This window comes from Salmo salar, chromosome 17 (assembly GCF_965601325.2).
Source record: "Salmo salar chromosome 17, fSalSal1, whole genome shotgun sequence".
In the NCBI taxonomy this organism is placed as follows: Eukaryota; Metazoa; Chordata; class Actinopteri; order Salmoniformes; family Salmonidae; genus Salmo; species Salmo salar.
The window spans coordinates 80,101,461-80,121,093 of NC_138307.1; the positions used below are offsets into that span (position 1 = coordinate 80,101,461).

Here is a 19,633-nt window from a genome sequence, read left to right on the forward strand (position 1 = left end):
TGTACCACCTCTGCCTCCTGCACAGTCTCCTCAAGGATGAAGATGTCATCCTGAAAACAAACAAACGTTTTAAGACAACTGAACCCAAATATATCAGTTGGCATTAACAAGCTACCTGTCTTGTATGCCTTGTCAACACACACACACACACACACACACACACACACACACACACACTACACAAGACACAATAGAGGGACATTTATTTTTCAGCAAACATCAGCTATGACAATTTCAGTCTAGCTAAATGAGGTGGAGCTAACAAAACATTACAAAAACAAATCTGTCAACAAAATGTATTACAGTACTTGACTATCTGAGGTGGAAGCTAGCTACAGTAACTAACGGTACCTAATATGAAATGTATTACAGTACTTGACTATCTGAGGTGGAAGCTAGCTACAGTAACTAACGGTACCTAATATGAAATGTATTACAGTACTTCACTATCTGAGGTGGAAGCTAGCTAACGTTACAGTAACTCACGGTACCTAATATGAAATGTATTACAGTACTTGACTATCTGAGGTGGAAGCTAGCTAACGTTACAGTAACTCACGGTACCTAATATGAAATGTATTACAGTACTTGACTATCTGAGGTGGAAGCTAGCTAGCGTTACAGTAACTCACGGTACCTAATATGAAATGTATTACAGTACTTGACTATCTGAGGTGGAAGCTAGCTAGCGTTACAGTAACTCACGGTACCTAATATGAAATGTATTACAGTACTTGACTATCTGAGGTGGAAGCTAGCTAGCGTTACAGTAACTCACGGTACCTAATATGAAATGTATTACAGTACTTGACTATCTGAGGTGGAAGCTAGCTAGCGTTACAGTAACTCACGGTACCTAATATGAAATGTATTACAGTACTTGACTATCTGAGGTGGAAGCTAGCTAGCGTTACAGTAACTCACGGTACCTAATATGAAATGTATTACAGTACTTGACTATCTGAGGTGGAAGCTAGCTAGCGTTACAGTAACTCACGGTACCTAATATGAAATGTATTACAGTACTTGACTATCTGAGGTGGAAGCTAGCTAGCGTTACAGTAACTCACGGTACCTAATATGAAATGTATTACAGTACTTGACTATCTGAGGTGGAAGCTAGCTAACGTTACAGTAACTCACGGTACCTAATATGAAATGTATTACAGTACTTGTCTATCTGAGGTGGAAGCTAGCTAGCGTTACAGTAACTCACGGTACCTAATATGAAATGTATTACAGTACTTGACTATCTGAGGTGGAAGCTAGCTAACGTTACAGTAACTCACGGTACCTAATATGAAATGTATTACAGTACTTGACTATCTGAGGTGGAAGCTAGCTAACGTTACAGTAACTCACGGTACCTAATATGAAATGTATTACAGTACTTGACTATCTGAGGTGGAAGCTAGCTAGCGTTACAGTAACTCACGGTACCTAATATGGGTACACGTATAAACTGTGTTGCAATTTTAGTTGCTTCGCTAACGTTATTTGCTGAGGGGTGTTACACAAAACACTTCAGACGCAATTAGCGTATTACCCGTGTCTAACGTTGGCCTAGTCAACAACAGTCATGACCGGTTAACGGCACCTCTGTTCGATTCACTCAACAGACAGTGACGCACCGGCGGCAGTCGTTTCTATGGCAATGTAAAATGGCGCAAATTAACCATGTCGAAGATCAAAACACTAAATATAAATATGTTTTTATGTTAAATGCACATTTTTAGTATTAGTGGATTGAATATATCTCTTTGCTCAGATGTACTTCCTAAAGTGTTTCCATTCCCCTGTGTATCTTCTTATATGGACTCTCTTTCAGGTTATGTTCATCCAATCACATTGTCCAATCATAACTGCCAGTTTCCACTTACTACATTGGCGGTGCCATTGCAACATTGCTCTTCTCGGGAAATTATTCTGACACAATTACAACGAGCAGTAATGATTTAAATCATATGATTTTATTAACTCTGAGCTGGTTGTTTACTGGCATGATACTTGTTGTTGCGAGGATGAAAAACGTTTCACCATGTTGGACAGATATTCATAATGGCTTGTTCATTCACCATTGTCATACCACACTTATACACTCATTATTAACATGCGTTTCATATTTTTTAATGCACTTTAACAACAAGGTGCAATAGTTAGATCTGAGGGGAATAATTGGCATTTATCATGTACAGGAAATCAAACAAAAGCCAGACTTGAACCAAACTGTACAGCAGGGAAGAGCTGGTATGAGAGCCACACCATGCGTTTTTTACTTGGAATTTAGCCGTGTGTTGATTTTCACTGTAGCTAGTGTTCCAAACAAAAGACCAGCAGGAGGATAACAGTTTGGTATATATGAATCATGTTCTCGTCCTCATGCAGAGCATGGTTATCTGTGGTGTTGACGCTGAGGTCAGGTGACAGCTAGAGGACTGAGTTGGTACTTGACTCTGTCGAGGCTGTCGTTGAGCGGTGGCTCTGTGGACCGAATCTGGAGGGCCAGCAGTACCAGAGACATCACTATGGCAGCAATCTGGAATACAGTGGAACAGATCAAGTTTCAATGTTCCAGTTCATTTACAATGTATAAACGTTGGAAATGTTATTCACTTTCACAGTATTTTGATTTTACCTTTGTTTTAACAGTAAAAAAAAGAAATAACAAAACATGATATAATATATAGAAATGTGCACAGAATAATGTGCTTTTTTTCCACTCATATCCACAACAACGAGTCCACATTGTGGTATTGAACCATAGTTGTGCTAAATGCTACACTTGTCTTGCATCTAAAGACATTACACCTGGGGAGGTAATAGTAGCTTCACAATAAAACATGAATCAACGTTAAACAATAACAGTAGCTTCACAATAAAACATGAATCAACATTCAACATGTAAACAATAATAGTAGCTTCACAATAAAACATGAATCAACGTTAAACAATAACAGTAGCTTCACAATAAAACATGAATCAACATTCAACATGTAAACAATAATAGTAGTTTCACAATAAAACATGAATCAACATTCAACATGTAAACAATAATAGTAGTTTCACAATAAAACATGAATCAACATTAAAACAATAACAGCAGCGTTACAATAAGACATGAATAAACATTAAACATGAAAACAATAACAGTAGCTTCACAATAAGACATGAATCAACATTAAACATGAAAACAATAATAGTAGTTTTACACTAAAACATTAAGTCAGTGGTCATACCATAATGGTGGCAAATGTAGAGATGAACCCGATCATGATCTGAATCAGGAAGTTCATGTGTCTCTTCAGGATGGGACCACAAGGCTGGAACAGATAGAGATGGCATTGTAACAGCCATAGAATTAGATATTAGAACTCTTTATGTATTACAATTACATATTAATAATTGAATAGGATCTCTGTGGTAACAGATCTCTTAATTTCTTTGTGATTTATCTTGTAACTTTGGAGTCAGTTTAGCCCAATGCTAGCTAGCTTTCACTGAAAATTGTTGCATCAAAATAAAAAATGAACAATGTTTAAATAAGACTGCTATACCTTGCTGTACACCCAGCGCTCCTGGGACACTGAAGTTGTAGTTTGTCCGTGTGTGTTATTGTGCTGGCAGTCTAGCTTCAGAAAAACACAGAGACAGAGAAACAGGATCAAACACCTTTATAGGTCACCACAAGCCTCTGTAACGTTTCAAGTCTGTTTAAAGCTTCTATCCTTAGTTGATACATCCAGTTTGGACTTGTATATGTATTATATATACCCACTGATATCACAGAGGCAGGGAGCTTAGTGGTTAGAGCAGGTAGCCTAGTGGTCAGAACAGGTAGCCTAGTGGTTAGAGCAGGTAGCCTAGTGGTTAGAGCAGGGAGCCTAGTGGTTAGAGCAGGGAGCCTAGTGGTTAGAGCAGGTAGCCTAGTGGTTAGAACAGGTAGCCTAGTGGTTAGAACAGGTAGCCTAGTGGTTAGAGCAGGTAGCCTAGTGGTTAGAGCAGGGAGCCTAGTGGTTAGAGCAGGTAGCCTAGTTGTTAGAGCAGGGAGCCTAGTGGTTAGAGCAGGTAGCCTAGTGGTTAGAGCAGGTAGACTAGTGGTTAGAGCAGGTAGCCTAGTGGTTAGAGCAGGTAGCCTGGTGGTTAGAGCAGGTAGCCTAGTGGTCAGAACAGGTAGCCTAGTGGTTAGAGCAGGTAGCCTAGTGGTTAGAACAGGTAGCCTAGTGGTTAGAGCAGGTAGCCTAGTGGTTAGAGCAGGTAGCCTAGTGGTTAGAGCAGGGAGCCTAGTGGTTAGAGCAGGTAGCCTAGTGGTTAGAGCAGGTAGCCTAGTGGTTAGAGCAGGGAGCATATTGGTTAGAGCAGGTAGCCTAGTGGTTAGAGCAGGTAGCCTAGTGGTTAGAGCAGGTAGCCTAGTGGTCAGAACAGGTAGCCTAGTGGTTAGAGCAGGTAGCCTAGTGGTTAGAGCAGGTAGACTAGTGGTTAGAGCAGGTAGTCGAGTGATTAGAGCAGGTAGACTAGTGGTTAGAGCAGGAAACCTAGTGGTTAGAGCAGGTAGACTAGTGATTAGAGCAGGTAGCCTAGTGGTTAGAGCAGGTAGCCTAGTGGTTAGAGCAGGTAGCCTAGTGGTCAGAACAGGTAGCCTAGTGGTTAGAGCAGGTAGCCTAGTGGTTAGAGCAGGGAGCCTAGTGGTTAGAGCAGGTAGCCTAGTGGTCAGAACAGGTAGCCTAGTGGTTAGAGCAGGTAGTCTAGTGTTTAGAGCAGGTAGCCTAGTGGTTAGAACAGGTAGCCTAGTGGTTAGAGCAGGTAGCCTAGTGGTTAGAACAGGTAGCCTAGTGGTTAGAGCAGGTAGCCTAGTGGTTAGAGCAGGGAGCCTAGTGGTTAGAGCAGGGAGCCTAGTGGTTAGAGCAGGGAGCCTAGTGGTTAGAACAGGTAGCCTAGTGGTTAGAACAGGTAGCCTAGTGGTTAGAGCAGGTAGCCTAGTGGTCAGAACAGGTAGCCTAGTGGTTAGAGCAGGTAGCCTAGTGGTCAGAACAGGGAGCCTAGTGGTTAGAGCAGGGAGCCTAGTGGTTAGAGCAGGGAGCCTAGTGGTTAGAGCGTTGGGCCAGGAACAGAAAGGTTGTTCGATTGAATCCCTGAGCTAACAAGGTATAAATCTGTCGTTTTGCCCCTGAACAAGGCAGTTAACCCACTGTTCCTAGGCCGTCATTGAAAAGAAGAATTTGTTTTTTAACTGACTTGCCTAGTTAAATGAAGGTAAAATAAAAATAAATTATTCAAGAATAAACGTACAAATTTCTCATGAGCTTAGTTCAACTGTCGTACCCCATCAGAAACCCAAACATAAGCTTGTTTTACTCCAATGTTTGTAGACAAACACTGTATAGCCTATAATGTTGATATCATGGATGGTCAGTCCTTGCATCCATAGCTCTGACTATGAATTGGAGAGGGGTTACATTTCTCCAGCCCCATCCCTCAGCTGTTTATAATGTAAATGACTAAAGGTTGGCCCCAAGGCTGTCTTGTTTCTCCGTTTCATATTTTGTTTATCTCAATCCGTTGGCTGCTGCTATTAGTCATCTCTGTGCATGTAAAATGTCTTCAATGTTAAGACAGCCTTAGCTCTACTTGTCCATCTCCTAACAGGAAGGAACTGTAGGTAAGCTCACCGTAGTGTTCTGTAGGCCTAGATTTACAGTCTCACATAGACTGTCCAATGAGTTGTCTGGAGGGAGTGGAGGACAGTAGCAGGAGGGTGGAATGTGACAACCCCAGTCTGAGTGGCCACGCAGTCCACAGCATTGATCCTAATGGACAAACAACATAAACAAACAAACCAAAAAAAACACTCATCTCCAAATGTATATATTTGTTTGATTGTGCAACTACAAACAACAATATTGTACAACAACAAACAATTAGTCTGGTCCCCTCTCTATGTTTTTGCCAACTATTCTGTCTACCATTGTCAATATATTGATTTATGGCAATAATGATGGTGTTAAAGTTGATACAGATGTGGCAATGTTAACAATATTAAATACGTTGGCTGAAGATAATACAGATTGAAGCCAGATTGATTGATTGATTGATTGATTGATTGATTGATTGATTGATTGATTGATTATTACTGATGCCTGGAGTTTGTTCAGCTCCCTCTGGACCTGTGGTTCAGTATCGTGAAGAGGAGTCACAGAGTGAAACCTTCTGTCCAGAATCTCCTCCATCTTAAATGAATAAATAACACTTTATTATAACATCACACACTGTTTATTAACATAACAACACTTTGGAATTGTTAAAAACTCAATGACATTTTTAGGGGAGGAAGTGGATACCTTTGGTTGGGCACGAACCATCGGCACAGCGATGATTACGATGGCTATGAATTCACAGGTCATGAAGACAACATACTGTAGAAAGATATAGAGACAGATAGACAGACAGAGACAGGTTAACAACATGCAGATCCCCCCCCCTCCAAAACCCCTGTCCTTATCATTGATTATAGATAGTTTAGATTTGATTTGAAAATAATCAGATGAATCTGAATAATAACACAAATCAATCATATTACTCTGAGCTATGAGACTAAGCTGTTAGAAACCAGGGTTGTTGTCTATGAGACTAAGCTGTTAGAAACCAGGGTTGTTGTCTATGAGACTAAGCTGTTAGAAACCAGGGTTGTTGTCTATGAGACTAAGCTGTTAGAAACCAGGGTTGTTGTCTATGAGACTAAGCTGTTAGAAACCAGGGTTGTTGTCTATGAGACTAAGCTGTTAGAAACCAGGGTTGTTGTCTATGAGACTAAGCTGTTAGAAACCAGGGTTGTTGTCTATGAGACTAAGCTGTTAGAAACCAGGGTTGTTGTCTATGAGACTAAGCTGTTAGAAACCAGGGTTGTTGTCTATGAGACTAAGCTGTTAGAAACCAGGGTTGTTGTCTATGAGACTAAGCTGTTAGAAACCAGGGTTGTTGTCTATGAGACTAAGCTGTCATAAACCAGGGTTGTTGTCTATGAGACTAAGCTGTTAGAAACCAGGATTGTCGCCAATTCCATTTCATTTCCAGTCAATTCAGAAATAAACCAAATTCTAATTCCAAAATCAAACTTTTCCTCATTAAAAAGCATTGAAAAGACTTGGAATTGGAATGTCATTCTACATCCTGAATTGACAGGAATTGAAATGGAATTGATCCCAATCCTGTTAGGCTGCATTTACACAGGTAGCCCAATTCTGACCAATCAGATCAGATCTCTTGACAATAATTGGGCAAAAGATCAGAATTGGTCTGCCTGTGTAAACGGAGCCTTAGAGACACTTACCAGGATCAGCAGTATTCTCTTGTCTCTGTAGGCAGCGTAGCCTCCCAGGATGGAGAACAGTACAGTAATGGGTCCAAACACATTTAGTATGTACATCTCATGGAGGGTACTCCGATGGTCAAACTGCACTCACACAAATAATACAGGCCAATGAAAAAACAATAAAGGTCAATTAAATAATTGTGCATCTTTGTGATGCTGTTAACATCACTTTAGGTGACGTACTGTAGGTTTTTACAATCTAATTTCACATCAGGTCATTTAAAGGTCAGTTAAATGACCTGACGACTTTGGTAATTTACAATTAATTGTAAATTGTGTTATTATTTTATTACATAAGAAGAAACTCTCTGAGTTATAAAACATTTTTACAGTTGTTACCTCAGGAGGGTGTTGGAAGCTGTATGACACCCCAACTACAAACAGAAATAAACCAGATACCTGCAAGTATAGATATTTTAGGTCTGTTACGGTATGTTACAAATGTATTAAGATACTGTATGATGCCATTATTGGAAACATACTACACTGCATATTACACAATATAGATATACTTCAATATGTTTTACATTTTGTTATTGTATTTTAGACTAACATTTTGTTTTTAATATTACCCTTTTTAGATACTAAATGTAACACAGGTGTTTTTAATATGATTTATACACTGTTATAATGATGAATCCATAACATAACTAATTAACTAAATAACTAATTAACAAGAAAAGGTCAGACCTGGCAGGTCAAACCAGTACGTACCAGAAGCAGGACATTGAAAGTGATGCATAGTCCTCTCATGTACATTCTGCCATTCCCCATAGTGCGATAAATAAGTCCTCGATCCCAAACAGTTGCTTCAAACTATAACTGGACGGATAATGGACTGAACACAAGACCCTGGGGTGATTTACTGTGTTTAAAGAGGATCCTTCAACTTGTTTCTGTTGGAGGGTGGAAAATGACCAAGTTTGGAAGGTTGTTTCTTTAACTACTACGTTAGTTGGCTGAAAGCCCTTGCTCACCAACTACAGCAGAAGAAATGTATCAAAATAAGGAGTTTTCTTTTCTTCTTGCCAGTTGAAAACACTTAGGCTTCATTTGGCCTAAGGGAAGCACAGCACTTGTCTGGGTGGGATTGGAGAGTACAGCATCTGTAGGTTCCTCTTCCTAGTGAATTCCATGAAAACAGAGTAGATACACTGTACTTACAGTACCAGTCAAAAGTTTGGACACACTTACTCAATCAAGGGTTTTTCTTTATTTTTACTATTTTCTACATTGTTAGAATAATAGTGAAGACATCAAAACTATGAAAGAACACATATGGAATCACGTAGTAAACAAAAAAAGTGTTAAACAAATCAAAATAGATGTTAGATTTTAGATTCTTCAAAGTTGCCACACTTTGCCTTGAGGACAGCTTTGCACACTCTTGGCATTCTCTCAACCAACTTCACCTGGAATGCTTTTCCAACCGTCTTGAAGGAGTTCCCACATATGCTGAGCACTTTGGCTGCTTTTCCTTCACTCTGCGGTCCAACTCATCCCAAACCATCTCAACTGGGTTGAGGTCGGGTGATTGTGGAGGCCAGGTCATCAGATGCAGCACGCCATCAATCTCCTTCTTGGTCAAATAGCCCTTACACAGCCTGGAGGTGTGTTGGGTCACTTTCCTGTTGAAAAACAAATGATAGTTCCACTAAGCGCAAACCAGATGGGATGGCGTATCGCTGCAGAATGCTGTGGTAGCCATGCTGGTTAAGTGTGCCTTGAATTCTAAATAAATCACCAACAGTGTCACCAGCAAAGCACCATCACACCATTACACCTCCTCCTCCATGATTCATGGTGGGAACCACACATGCGGAGATTGGCCGTTCACCTCCTCTGCGTCTCAATAAGACACGGCGGTTGGAACCAAAAATCTCAAGTATAAAATATATTTTGATTTGTTTAACATTTTTTGGTTACTACATGATTCCATATGTGTTATTTCATAGTTGGGATGTCTTCACTATTATTCTACAATGTAGAAAATAGTAAAAAATAAAGAAAAACCATTGAATGAGTTGGTGTGTTGTCAAGGGGTGTGTAACTGGTGCATAGAAGCCAGGCGCAGGAGAGCAGAGATGAGTGGACAAAGCACTTTACTTAGGCAATCATTTGCACAGAACGCTACCGTGTCAACAAAACAAATGCCCAACGAACAAGTGAGGCAGCACAAAGTACAAAAACCCAAGTACAAAGTACAGGCTGCCACAAAGCACGGGTATAAAACAGAACCCGGCGCAAGCCAGCCAGAAGCGTGCCAACCTCAACAATAAACAATTTCACACACAGACATGGGGGGAACAGAGGGTTAAATACACGACAAGTAATGATGGAAATGTAAACCAGGTGTGTGAGAAAACAAGACAAAACAAATGGAAAATGAAAAGTGGATTGGCGATGGCTAGAAGACCGGTGACGTCGACCGCCGAACGTCGCCCGGACAAGGAGAGGAACCGACTTCGGCGGAAGTCGTGACAGTACCCCTCCTTGACGCGCGGCTCCAGCAGCGCGCCGACACCGGCCTCGGGGACAACCCGGAGGGCAAGGTGCAGGGCGATCCGGACGGAGGAAATCCCGCAGCATTGAAGGGTCCAACACGTCCTCCACCGGAACCAAGCATCTCTCCTCCGGACCGTACCCCTCCCACTCCACGAGGTACTGAAGGCCCCTCGCCCGACGCATTGAATCCAGTATGGAGCGAAAGGAATACGCCGGGGCCCCCCTTGATGTCCAGAGGGGGCGGAGGAACCTCCCGCACCTCAGACTCCTGGAGTGGGCCAGCCACCACCGGCCTGAGGAGAGACACATGGAACGAGGGGGTTAATACGGTAATCGGGGGGAAGTTGTAACCTGTAACTAACCTCGTTCAGTCTCCTCAGGACTTTAAATGGCCCCACAAACCGCGGCCCCAGCTTCCGGCAGGGCAGGCAGAGGGGCAGGATTCAGGTCGAGAGCCAGACCCGACCTCACTGCGGTGATGGTCTGCGCTGGCTTTCTGGCGAAGCACTGCCCGCTGGAGGTGAATATGAGCAGCGTCGCATGTCTCCTCCGTGCGCCTCAACCAGTTGTCCACCGCAGGAGCCTCGATCTGACTCTGATGCCATGGCGCCAGAACCGGCTGGTACCCCAGTACGCACTGGAAAGGGCAGATGATAGTAGATGAGTGGCGGAGCGAGTTCTGGGCCATCTCTGCCCAAGGCACGAACGCCGCCCACTCCCCCGGCCAGTCCTGGCAATAAGACCTCAGAAACCTACCCACCTCTTGGTTTACTCTCTCCACCTGCCCGTTACTCTCGGGGTGGAAACCTGAGGTAAGGCTGATCGAGACCCCCAGACGTTTCATGAACGCCCTCCAGACCCTCAACGTGAACTGTGGACCCTGATCAGACACTATATCCTCAGGCACCCCGTAGTGCCGGAAGACGTGTGTAAACAAGGCCTTCACAGTCTGTAGGGCCGTAGGGAGACCGGGCAGCGGGAGGAGATGGCAGGACTTAGAAAACCGGTCCACAACGACCAGGATCGTGGTGTTACCCTGTGAAGGAGGAAGATCTGTAAGGAAATCCACCGACAGGTGCGACCAAGCCCGTTGTGGAACGGGTAAGGGGTGTAGCTTACCTCTGGGCAGGTGCCTAGGAGCCTTACACTGGGCGCACACCAAGCAGGAGGAAACACAAACCCTCACGTCCTTAGCCAACGTGGGCCACCAGTACTTCCCATTCAGACAGCGCACCGTTCGACCGATGCCTGGATGACCAGAGGAGGGTGACGTGTGGGCCCAATAGATCAGCCGGTCACGGACAGCAGACGGAATGTACAGACGCCCAGCGGGACACTGGAGGGGAGTGGGCTCTGCACGTAGCGCCTGCTCAATATCCGCGTCCAGCTCCCACACTACCGGCGCCACCAGGCAGGAGGCCGGGAGTATGGGGATGGGATCCATGGGCCGCTCCTCTGTGTCATACAGCCGGGACAGTGCGTCTGCCTTCATGTTCTGGAAACCTGGTCTGTAAGAAAGGGTGAAAACAAAACGGATGAAAAACATGGCCCACCTTGCCTGGCGAGGGTTCAGTCTCCTCGCTGCCCGGATGTACTCCAGATTGCGATTGTCAGTACAAATGAGAAAAGGGTGTTTAGCCCCCTCAAGCCAATGCATCCACGCCTTCAAGGCCTTGACGACAGGCAACAGCTCCCGGTCCCCCATGTCATTGTTTCGCTCCGCCGGGCTGAGCTTCCTCGAGAAGAAGGCACAAGGGCAGAGCTTCAGTGGCGTACCGGAGCGCTGAGAGAGCACGGCTCCTATCCCAGCCTCGGACGCGTCCACCTCCACCATGAATGCTAAAGAGGGATCCGGATGGGCCAGCAAGGGAGCCGAGGTAAACAGAGCCCTCAGGTGACCAAAAGCCCTGTCCGCCTCAGCTGACCACTGCAAACGTACCTGTCCCCCCTTCAGCAGTGAGGTAATGGGAGACGCTACCTGACCAAAACCCCGGATAAACCTCCGGTAGTAATTGGCAAACCTAAGAAACCGCTGCACCTCCTTTACCATGGAAGGAGTCGGGCCAATTACGCATGGCTGAAATGCGGTCACTCTCCTTCTCCACCCCTGAGGTGGAAATGCGGTACCCTAGGAAGGAGACGGACTGTTGGAAGAATAGGCAATTCTCAGCCTTGATGTACAGGTCACGCTCCAACAGTCGACACAGCACCCTGCGTACCAGGGACACATGCTCGGCGCATGTACCGGAGTATATCAGAATGTCATCAATATACACCACTACACCCTGCCCGTGCAGGTCCCTGAAAATCTCGTCTACAAAGGCTTGGAAGACTGATGGAGCATTCATCAACCCGTACGGCATGACGAGGTACTCATAATGCCCTGAGGTTGTACTGAACGCCGTCTTCCACTCGTCTCCCTCCCGGATACACACCAGGTTGTAAGCCATCCTGAGATCTAGTTTGGTGAAGAAGCGCGCCCCGTGCATTGATTCAATCGCTGTGGCGATAAGAGGTAGCGAGTAACTGTACCTCACAGTGATCTGATTTAGGCCTCGATAGTCAATACACGGGCGCAGACCTCCCTCCTTCTTCTTCACAAAAAATAAACTGGGATTTGGAGACATATGTTTCCGCCGTCTCCGCCTGTGACAGGGGATACACGTGACCCCTGTGAAGTGCGGCGTCTACCAAGAGATTTATCGCACAATCCCCCTGACGATGGGGTGGTAATTGAGTCGCCTTCTTTTTGGAGAAGTCGAGAGCCAAATCGGCATATTCAGGAGGAATGCGCACGGTGGAGACTTGGTCTGGACTTTCCACCGTAGTAGCACCAATGGAAACCCATAAACACCTCCCCGAGCACTCTCCCGACCACCCCGTGAGAGCCCTCCGTTGCCATGAAACAGTGGGGTCATGACAACCTAACCAGGGTAGGCCTAGCACCACGGGAAACGCAGGAGAGTCAATGAAGAGGAGACTGATTCTCTCCATGTGACCCCCCTGCGTCACCATGCCCAGAGGACCGGTGGCCTCCCTAATCAACCCTGACCCTAATGGTCGACTGTCTAAGGCATGAACTGGGAAGGGCATAGCCACTGGAACGATGGGGATCCCTAAACTATGGGTGTCTGTCTATAAAATTCCCAGCCGCGCCTGAATCGATGAGCGCCTTATGCTGGGAATGCGGGGAAAACTCAGGAAAAGTAACAAACAAAAATATGTGTGCAACAGAGGGCTCTGGGTGAGAATGATGCCTTCTCACCTGGGGTGACGCCAGAGTGCCCTGCCTGCTGCCTCAACTCCCAGAGGGACCAACCCGACACCGACCGGCAGTGTGACCTCTGCGGCCACAGATGGTGCACGAGACGGAACCTCCTCCGGTCTCCCTGAGCGCAGCACCTCCCAGCTCCATGGGCATCGGAGCGGTGGTGCTGGGGGATGGAACCGACAGACCCCGCTCTGGACGTCCGCGGGTAGCCAGCAGGTTATCCAGCCGAATGGACAGGTCCACCAGCTGGTCGAAAGTGAGGGTGATGTCCATGCAGGCCAATTCTCGACGGACGTCCTCGCGCAAACTGCAGCGATAGTGGTCGATCAGGGCCCTGTCGTTCCATCCCGCGCCGGCGGCCAGGGTGCGAATGTCCATCGCGAACTCCTGGGTGCTCCTCGTCTCCTGCCTCAGATGGAAGAGGCGTTCACCCGCCCGGGTGAAATCCTCGAAATGGTTCAACGCCGCATCTCCTTCTCCCCACACGGCGTTGGCCCACTCTAGGGCTTTCCCCAAGTGGCACGAGACGAGGGCGGACACCTTCTCACGGCCCGAAGGAGCCGGGTGGACGGTTGCCAGGTAGAGATCCAGCTGCAACAGGAAACCCTGGCAGCGCGTAGCCGTCCCGTCGTACTCCCGGGGAAGGGCGAGACGAATCGCACTGGGACCGGGTGAAGGGGGGGGCGAGTAGTGGAGACCCTGGTTGTGCTGGTGGAGGCGCTGGAGGAACTCTCTGTCTCTCCCAGCGGTCCATGGTTTGGACAACGCGGTCCATGGCGGCGCCGAGATGGTGGAGCATCGCCGTGTGCTCCTGGACGTGCTCCTCAACCTCCATACCAGGGGCACCTTCTCCTGCTGACTCCATATTGTGGGTGTGAAATTCTGTCAAGGGGTGAGTGTAGCTGGTGCATAGAAGTCAGGCGAAGGAGAGCAGAGATGAGTGGGCAAAGCACTTTACTTAGGCAATCATTTGCACAGAACGCTACCGCGTCAACAAAACAAATGCCTAATGAACAAGTGAGGCAGCACAAAGTACAAAAACCCAAGTACAAAGTACAGGCTGCCACAAAGCACGGGTATAAAACAGAACCCGGTGCAAGCCAGCCGGAAGCGTGCCAACCTCAACAATAAACAATTTCACACACAGACATGGGGGGAACAGAGGGTTAAATACACGACAAGTAATGATGGAAATGTAAACCAGGTGTGTGGGAAAACAAGACAAAACAAATGGAAAATGAAAAGTGGATCGGCGATGGCTAGAAGAGCAGTGACGTCGACCGCCGAACGCCGCCAGAACAAGGAGAGGAACCGACTTCGCCGGAAGTTGTGACATGTGTTCACACTTTTGACTGGTACTCTATATTAATCAAACTAAATGTGGTGTAGGTTAGGATATCTGAACATTTAAAGTTGATATAACTCAGAATACATGATGCAGCACAATAACTTAAAATAGTAAGTTGAAAAAGCAAATATTTGTTTTCAGTGGATATACAAGTCCAGTACCGTACTCTGTAAAGAAGCTGGATCCTTCACTCTGCTCTGCACAGCATAACAATGAGCTGACGAGTTCAGATAGGAATGTCATTTGTAATCAGACGTCCAAGTCAAGGCACTGCCATTAAACAGAAACATAAACACCCTTCAATTTAATTATTTTCTAAAAGATTCATATTTCAGTCATAGTAGCCAAATTCAGTAGCATTGAAGTGAAGTTTTAGATTTTTCCGGATCAACGCCACAAGTGCAGACAGACACCTCTTTGAGAGTATGTGTAGGGGTGGGATAAGATTAGTCAAGGCCACTGCAGCACTTTGGGTGTGTTTACACAGGCAGCCCAATGCTTTTGACCTTTCAGATCAGCTCTGAAAAAGATCTAACCGAGTTTTGTAATGGTGAGAGGTTAGCATGTCTTGGGGCTATGATATTTGTGTGCCTGTAACTTTCTGACTCATAGCCAAGAAATCTGTAATGCATTTAGACATTTTTGCAGAGGTCTTAGTCACACAATTTTACATCTATCTAAGATGTTTGTTGCAGTATTTCTCAATGAAAAAATGTGCATGAAAACTAGCCATCACTCCGTAAATGACAACAAACACTTAATTGAGGAATCCCATCCACTCCTACTAGGAGTACTACTGCTGACCAATCACCAATGAAGGGGCGTAGACTTCGGCTACCGAACTTCAACTTGCCTCAAGAAAAAATGTTGTGTGCCTGTACAGCCGGAAAAAATCCCTGCCAAACACCAAAAAGAAGAGAAACGTAACAAAATGTTGTCATTATATATGCGCAAACTGTTTCCACTGGGAAACATGTGACACTTCCTAACCCCAAACCCTACCTTAATTTTAAACCAATGAGGAAATTCAATATTAGTTCTCTGGTCAGTCATGTCCCTTTAGTTTTTCCCGACATCTTGGTACGGAGGAGGTGGCGGGTGATAAACGTTGGCGTAGGGAGGAGCATGTGTTGAAGGCAGCATGGGAGGAGCTTTAGGAATAATTCCCATTTCCATGTTGGTTGCAAAGCTAACTTAAGTTAATAAACAGATCACTGACCATTTCGAATCTCCGCTGTGCAATCCGGTTTCCGAGCTGGTCACGGGTGCACCTCAGCCACGCTCAAGGTACTAAACGATATCATAACCGTCATCAATAAAAGATTGTACTGTGCGGCCGTCTTCAATGACCTGGCCAAGGCTTTCGACTCTGTCAATCACTACATTCTTATCGGCAGACTCAACAGCTTTGGTTTCTCAAATGACTGCCTCGCCTGGTTCACCAACTACTTCTCAGACAGCGTTCAGTGTGTCAAATCGGAGGGCCTGTTGTCTGAACCTCTGGCAGTCTCTATGGGGGTACCACAGGGTTTAATTCTCGGGCCTACTCTTTTCTCTGTATATATCAACAATGTTGCTCTTGCTGTGGGTGATTCCCTGATTCCCTGACAACTACAAATACCTAGGTCTCTGGCTAGATTGTAAACTCTCCTTCCAGACTCATATTAAACATCTCCAATCCAAAATTAAATCTAGAATCGGCTTTCTATTCCGAAACAATGCCTTCTTCGCTCACGCCGCCAAACATACCCTCGTAAAACTGACTATCCTACCGATCCTCGACTTCGGTGATGTCATTTACAAAATAGCCTCAATCACTCTACTCAGAAAACTGAATGCAGTCTATCACAGTGCCATCTGTTTTGTCACCAAAGCTCCATATACCACCCACCACTGCGACCTGTATGCTCTAATTGGCTGGCCCTCGCTACATATTTGTCGCCAGACCCACTGGCTCCATCCAGGTCATCTATAAGTCTTTGCTAGGTAAAGCTCCACCTTATCTCAGCTCACTGATCACGATAACAAAACCCACCAGTAGCACGCGCTCCAGCAGGTGTATCTCACTGGTCATCCCCAAAGCCAACATCTCCTTTGGCCGCCTTTCCTTCCAGTTCTCTGCTGCCAATGACTGGAACGAATTGCAAAAATCGCTGAAGCTGGAGACTTATATTTCCCTCACTAACTTTAAACATCAGCTATCCAAGCAGCTAACTGATCACTGCAGCTGTACATAGCCCATCTGTAAATAGCCCAACCAATCTACCTACCTCATCCCCATATTGTTTTTATTTACTTTTCTGCTCTTTTGCACACCAGTATTCCTACTTGCACATCATCATCTGAACATCTATCACTCCAGCGTTAATTTGCTAAATTGTAATTACTTGCTACTATGGCCTATGTATTGCCTTATCTCCTCACACAATTTCACACACTGTATATAGACTTTATTCTTTTTTTGTTTGTATTGTTTTATTGACTGTACACTTGTTTATCCCATGTGTAACTCTGTGTTGTTTGTGTCACACTACTTTGCTTTATCTTGGCCAGGTCGCAGTTGTAAATGAGAACTTGTTCTCAACTAGCCCATCTGGTTAAATAAAGGAGAAATATAAAATATAAAAGTAAAAACCCTTTAAAGTACTGCTTAAGTTGTTTTTTGTACTTCACATTTGCTATTTATATTTTTGACAACTTTTACTTCACTACATTCCTAAAGAGAATAATGTTCTTTTTACTCCATACATTTTCCCTGACACCCAAAAGTACTCATTACATTTTGAATGCTTAGCAGGACAGGAAAATGGTCCAATTCACACACTTATCAAGAGAACAACCCTGGTTATCTCTACTGCCTCCGATCTGGTGGACTCACTAAACACAAAGGCTTTGTATGTAAATGATGTTGGAGTGTTGGAGTGTGCCCCTCATAGAGATTACAGGCTGTAGGGTGAAGTTACCTCGAGACTCCGATCCTGGGTCTGTTTAGCATTTTCCTCACCAATGGTTAAGGTTAGGATTGGGGGAGGGGGAGCTGATCCTAGATCTGTACCTAGGGGAAACTTCACCCTGAGCGAGACGACAGTCAACATTCCAACCACTTCCTTCTTTATTGGAAAACATGCAAATGCTCATCTAGGTCACACGAAGACTACACCTGCACCCAAAATGACATCCTATTCCCAATGTACAGTGAGGGAAACAAGTATTTGATCCCCTGCTGATTTTGCACGTTTGCCCACTGACAAAGAAATGATCAGTCTATAATTTTAATGGTAGGTTTATTTGAACAGTGAGAGACAGAATAACAACAAAAAATATCCAGAAAAACGCATGTCAAAAATTTTATAAAATGATTTGCATTTTAATGAGGGAAATAAGTATTTGACCCCTCTGCAAAACATGACTTCGTACTTGGTGGAAAAACCCTTGTTGGCAATCACAGAGGTCAGACGTTTCTTGTAGTTGGCCACCAGGTTTGCACACATCTCAGGAGGGATTTTGTCCCACTCCTCTTTGCAGATCTTCTCCAAGTCATTAAGGTTTCAAGGCTGACGTTTGGCAACTCGACCCTTCAGCTCCCTCCACAGATTTTCTATGGGATTAAGGTCTGGAGACTGGCTAGGCCACTCCAGGACCTTAATGTGCTTCTTCTTGAGCCACTCCTTTGTTGCCTTGGCCGTGTGTTTTGGGTCATTGTCATGCTGGAATACCCATCCACGACCCATTTTCAATGCCCTGGCAGCGGGAAGGAGGCTCTCACCCAAGATTTGACGGTACATGGCCCCGTCCATCGTCCCTTTGGTGCGGTGAAGTTGTCCTGTCCCCTTAGCAGAAAAACACCCCAAAGCATAATGTTTCCACCTCCATGTTTGACAGTGGGGATGGTGTTCTTGGGGTCATAGGCAGCATTCCTCCTCCTCCAAACACGGCGAGTTGAGTTGATGCCAAAGAGCTCCATTTTGGTCTCATCTGACCACAACACTTTCACCCAGTTGTCCTCTGAATCATTCAGATGTTCATTGGCAAACTTCAGACGGGCATGTATATGTGCTTTCTTGAGCAGGGGGACCTTGCGGGCGCTGCAGGATTTCAGTCCTTCACGGCTTAGTGTGTTACCAATTGTTTTCCTGGTGACTATGGTCCCAGCTGCCTTGAGATCATTGACAAGATCCTCCCGTGTAGTTCTGGGCTGATTCCTCATTGTTCTCATGATCATTGAAACTCCACGAGGTGAGATCTTGCATGGAGCCCCAGGCCGAGGGAGATTGACAGTTCTTTTGTGTTTCTTCCATTTGCGAATGATCGCACCAACTGTTGTCACCTTCTCACCATGCTGCTTGGCGATGGTCTTGTAGCCCATTCCAGCCTTGTGTGGGTCTGCAATCTTGTCCCTGACATCCTTGGAGAGCTCTTTGGTCTTGGCCATGGTGGAGAGTTTGGAATCTGATTGATTGATTGCTTCTGTGGACAGGTGTCTTATACAGGTAACAAGCTGAGATTAGGAGCATTCCCTTTAAGAGTGTGCTCCTAATCTCAGCTCGTTACCTGTATAAAAGACACCTGGGAGCCAGAAATATTTCTGATTGAGATGGGGTCAAATACTTATTACCCTCATTAAAATGCAAATCAATTTATAACATTTTTGACATGCGTTTTTCTGGATTTGTTTGTGGTTATTCTGTCTCTCACTGTTCAAATAAACCTACCATTAAAATGATAGACTGATCAGCAGGGGATCAAATACTTTTGTAGTACACTACTTTTGACCAGGGCCCATTGGGCACTATGTAGGGTATAGGGTACAATTTAGGATGCAGCCCTGCTGTCATATTCTTCCTCTTCTGAAGAGGAGAAATCATCGGACCAATATGCAGCGGTTATATTGCTCATCTTCGTATTTATTGAAGGTAAACACACTTAAACAAAATAACGACAATAACAGTCCAGTAAGGTGCACAGACTAAACCGGAAACAACCACCCACAAACACAAGTGAAAACAAACACACTTAAATATGGCCTCCAATTAGAGACAATGACAACCAGCTGCCTCTAATTGGAGGTCATTGAAAAAACACAACATAGACATAGAAAACTAGAAAAACCACATAGAAATAGAAAACATAGAACATAAACCAA

At 45.0% G+C, this 19,633-nt stretch overlaps 1 protein-coding gene across 1 annotated transcript; it reads right to left on the reverse strand.

Moving 5' to 3' along the window:
• Positions 1-1,948: 1,948 nt before the first annotated feature.
• On the reverse strand, positions 1,949-8,223 carry LOC145861434 (23 kDa integral membrane protein). The gene is made up of 9 exons (XM_082964241.1): positions 8,081-8,223; positions 7,706-7,765; positions 7,325-7,447; positions 6,336-6,410; positions 6,129-6,224; positions 5,667-5,804; positions 3,555-3,629; positions 3,237-3,320; positions 1,949-2,536 (listed from the first exon to the last, which is right to left on the reverse strand). Exons 1-9 carry the CDS (start codon positions 8,138-8,140, stop codon positions 2,417-2,419), a joined length of 831 nt encoding a protein of 276 aa, XP_082820367.1. The 5' UTR covers positions 8,141-8,223; the 3' UTR covers positions 1,949-2,416.
• Positions 8,224-19,633: the final 11,410 nt, after the last annotated feature.

What these genes read in the sequence shown, in the direction of transcription:
- LOC145861434 (XM_082964241.1), bottom strand. Translation starts at nt 8,140, where the DNA reads ATGGGGAATGGCAGAATGTACATGAGAGGACTATGCATCACTTTCAAT. An exon ending in AGAGAATACTGCTGATCCTG is followed by an intron (nt 6,411 to 7,324) that starts GTAAGTGTCTCT and finishes ATCTTTCTACAG; the next exon opens with TATGTTGTCTTCATGACCTG. An exon ending in TGGTTCGTGCCCAACCAAAG is followed by an intron (nt 6,225 to 6,335) that starts GTATCCACTTCC and finishes TATTCATTTAAG; the next exon opens with ATGGAGGAGATTCTGGACAG.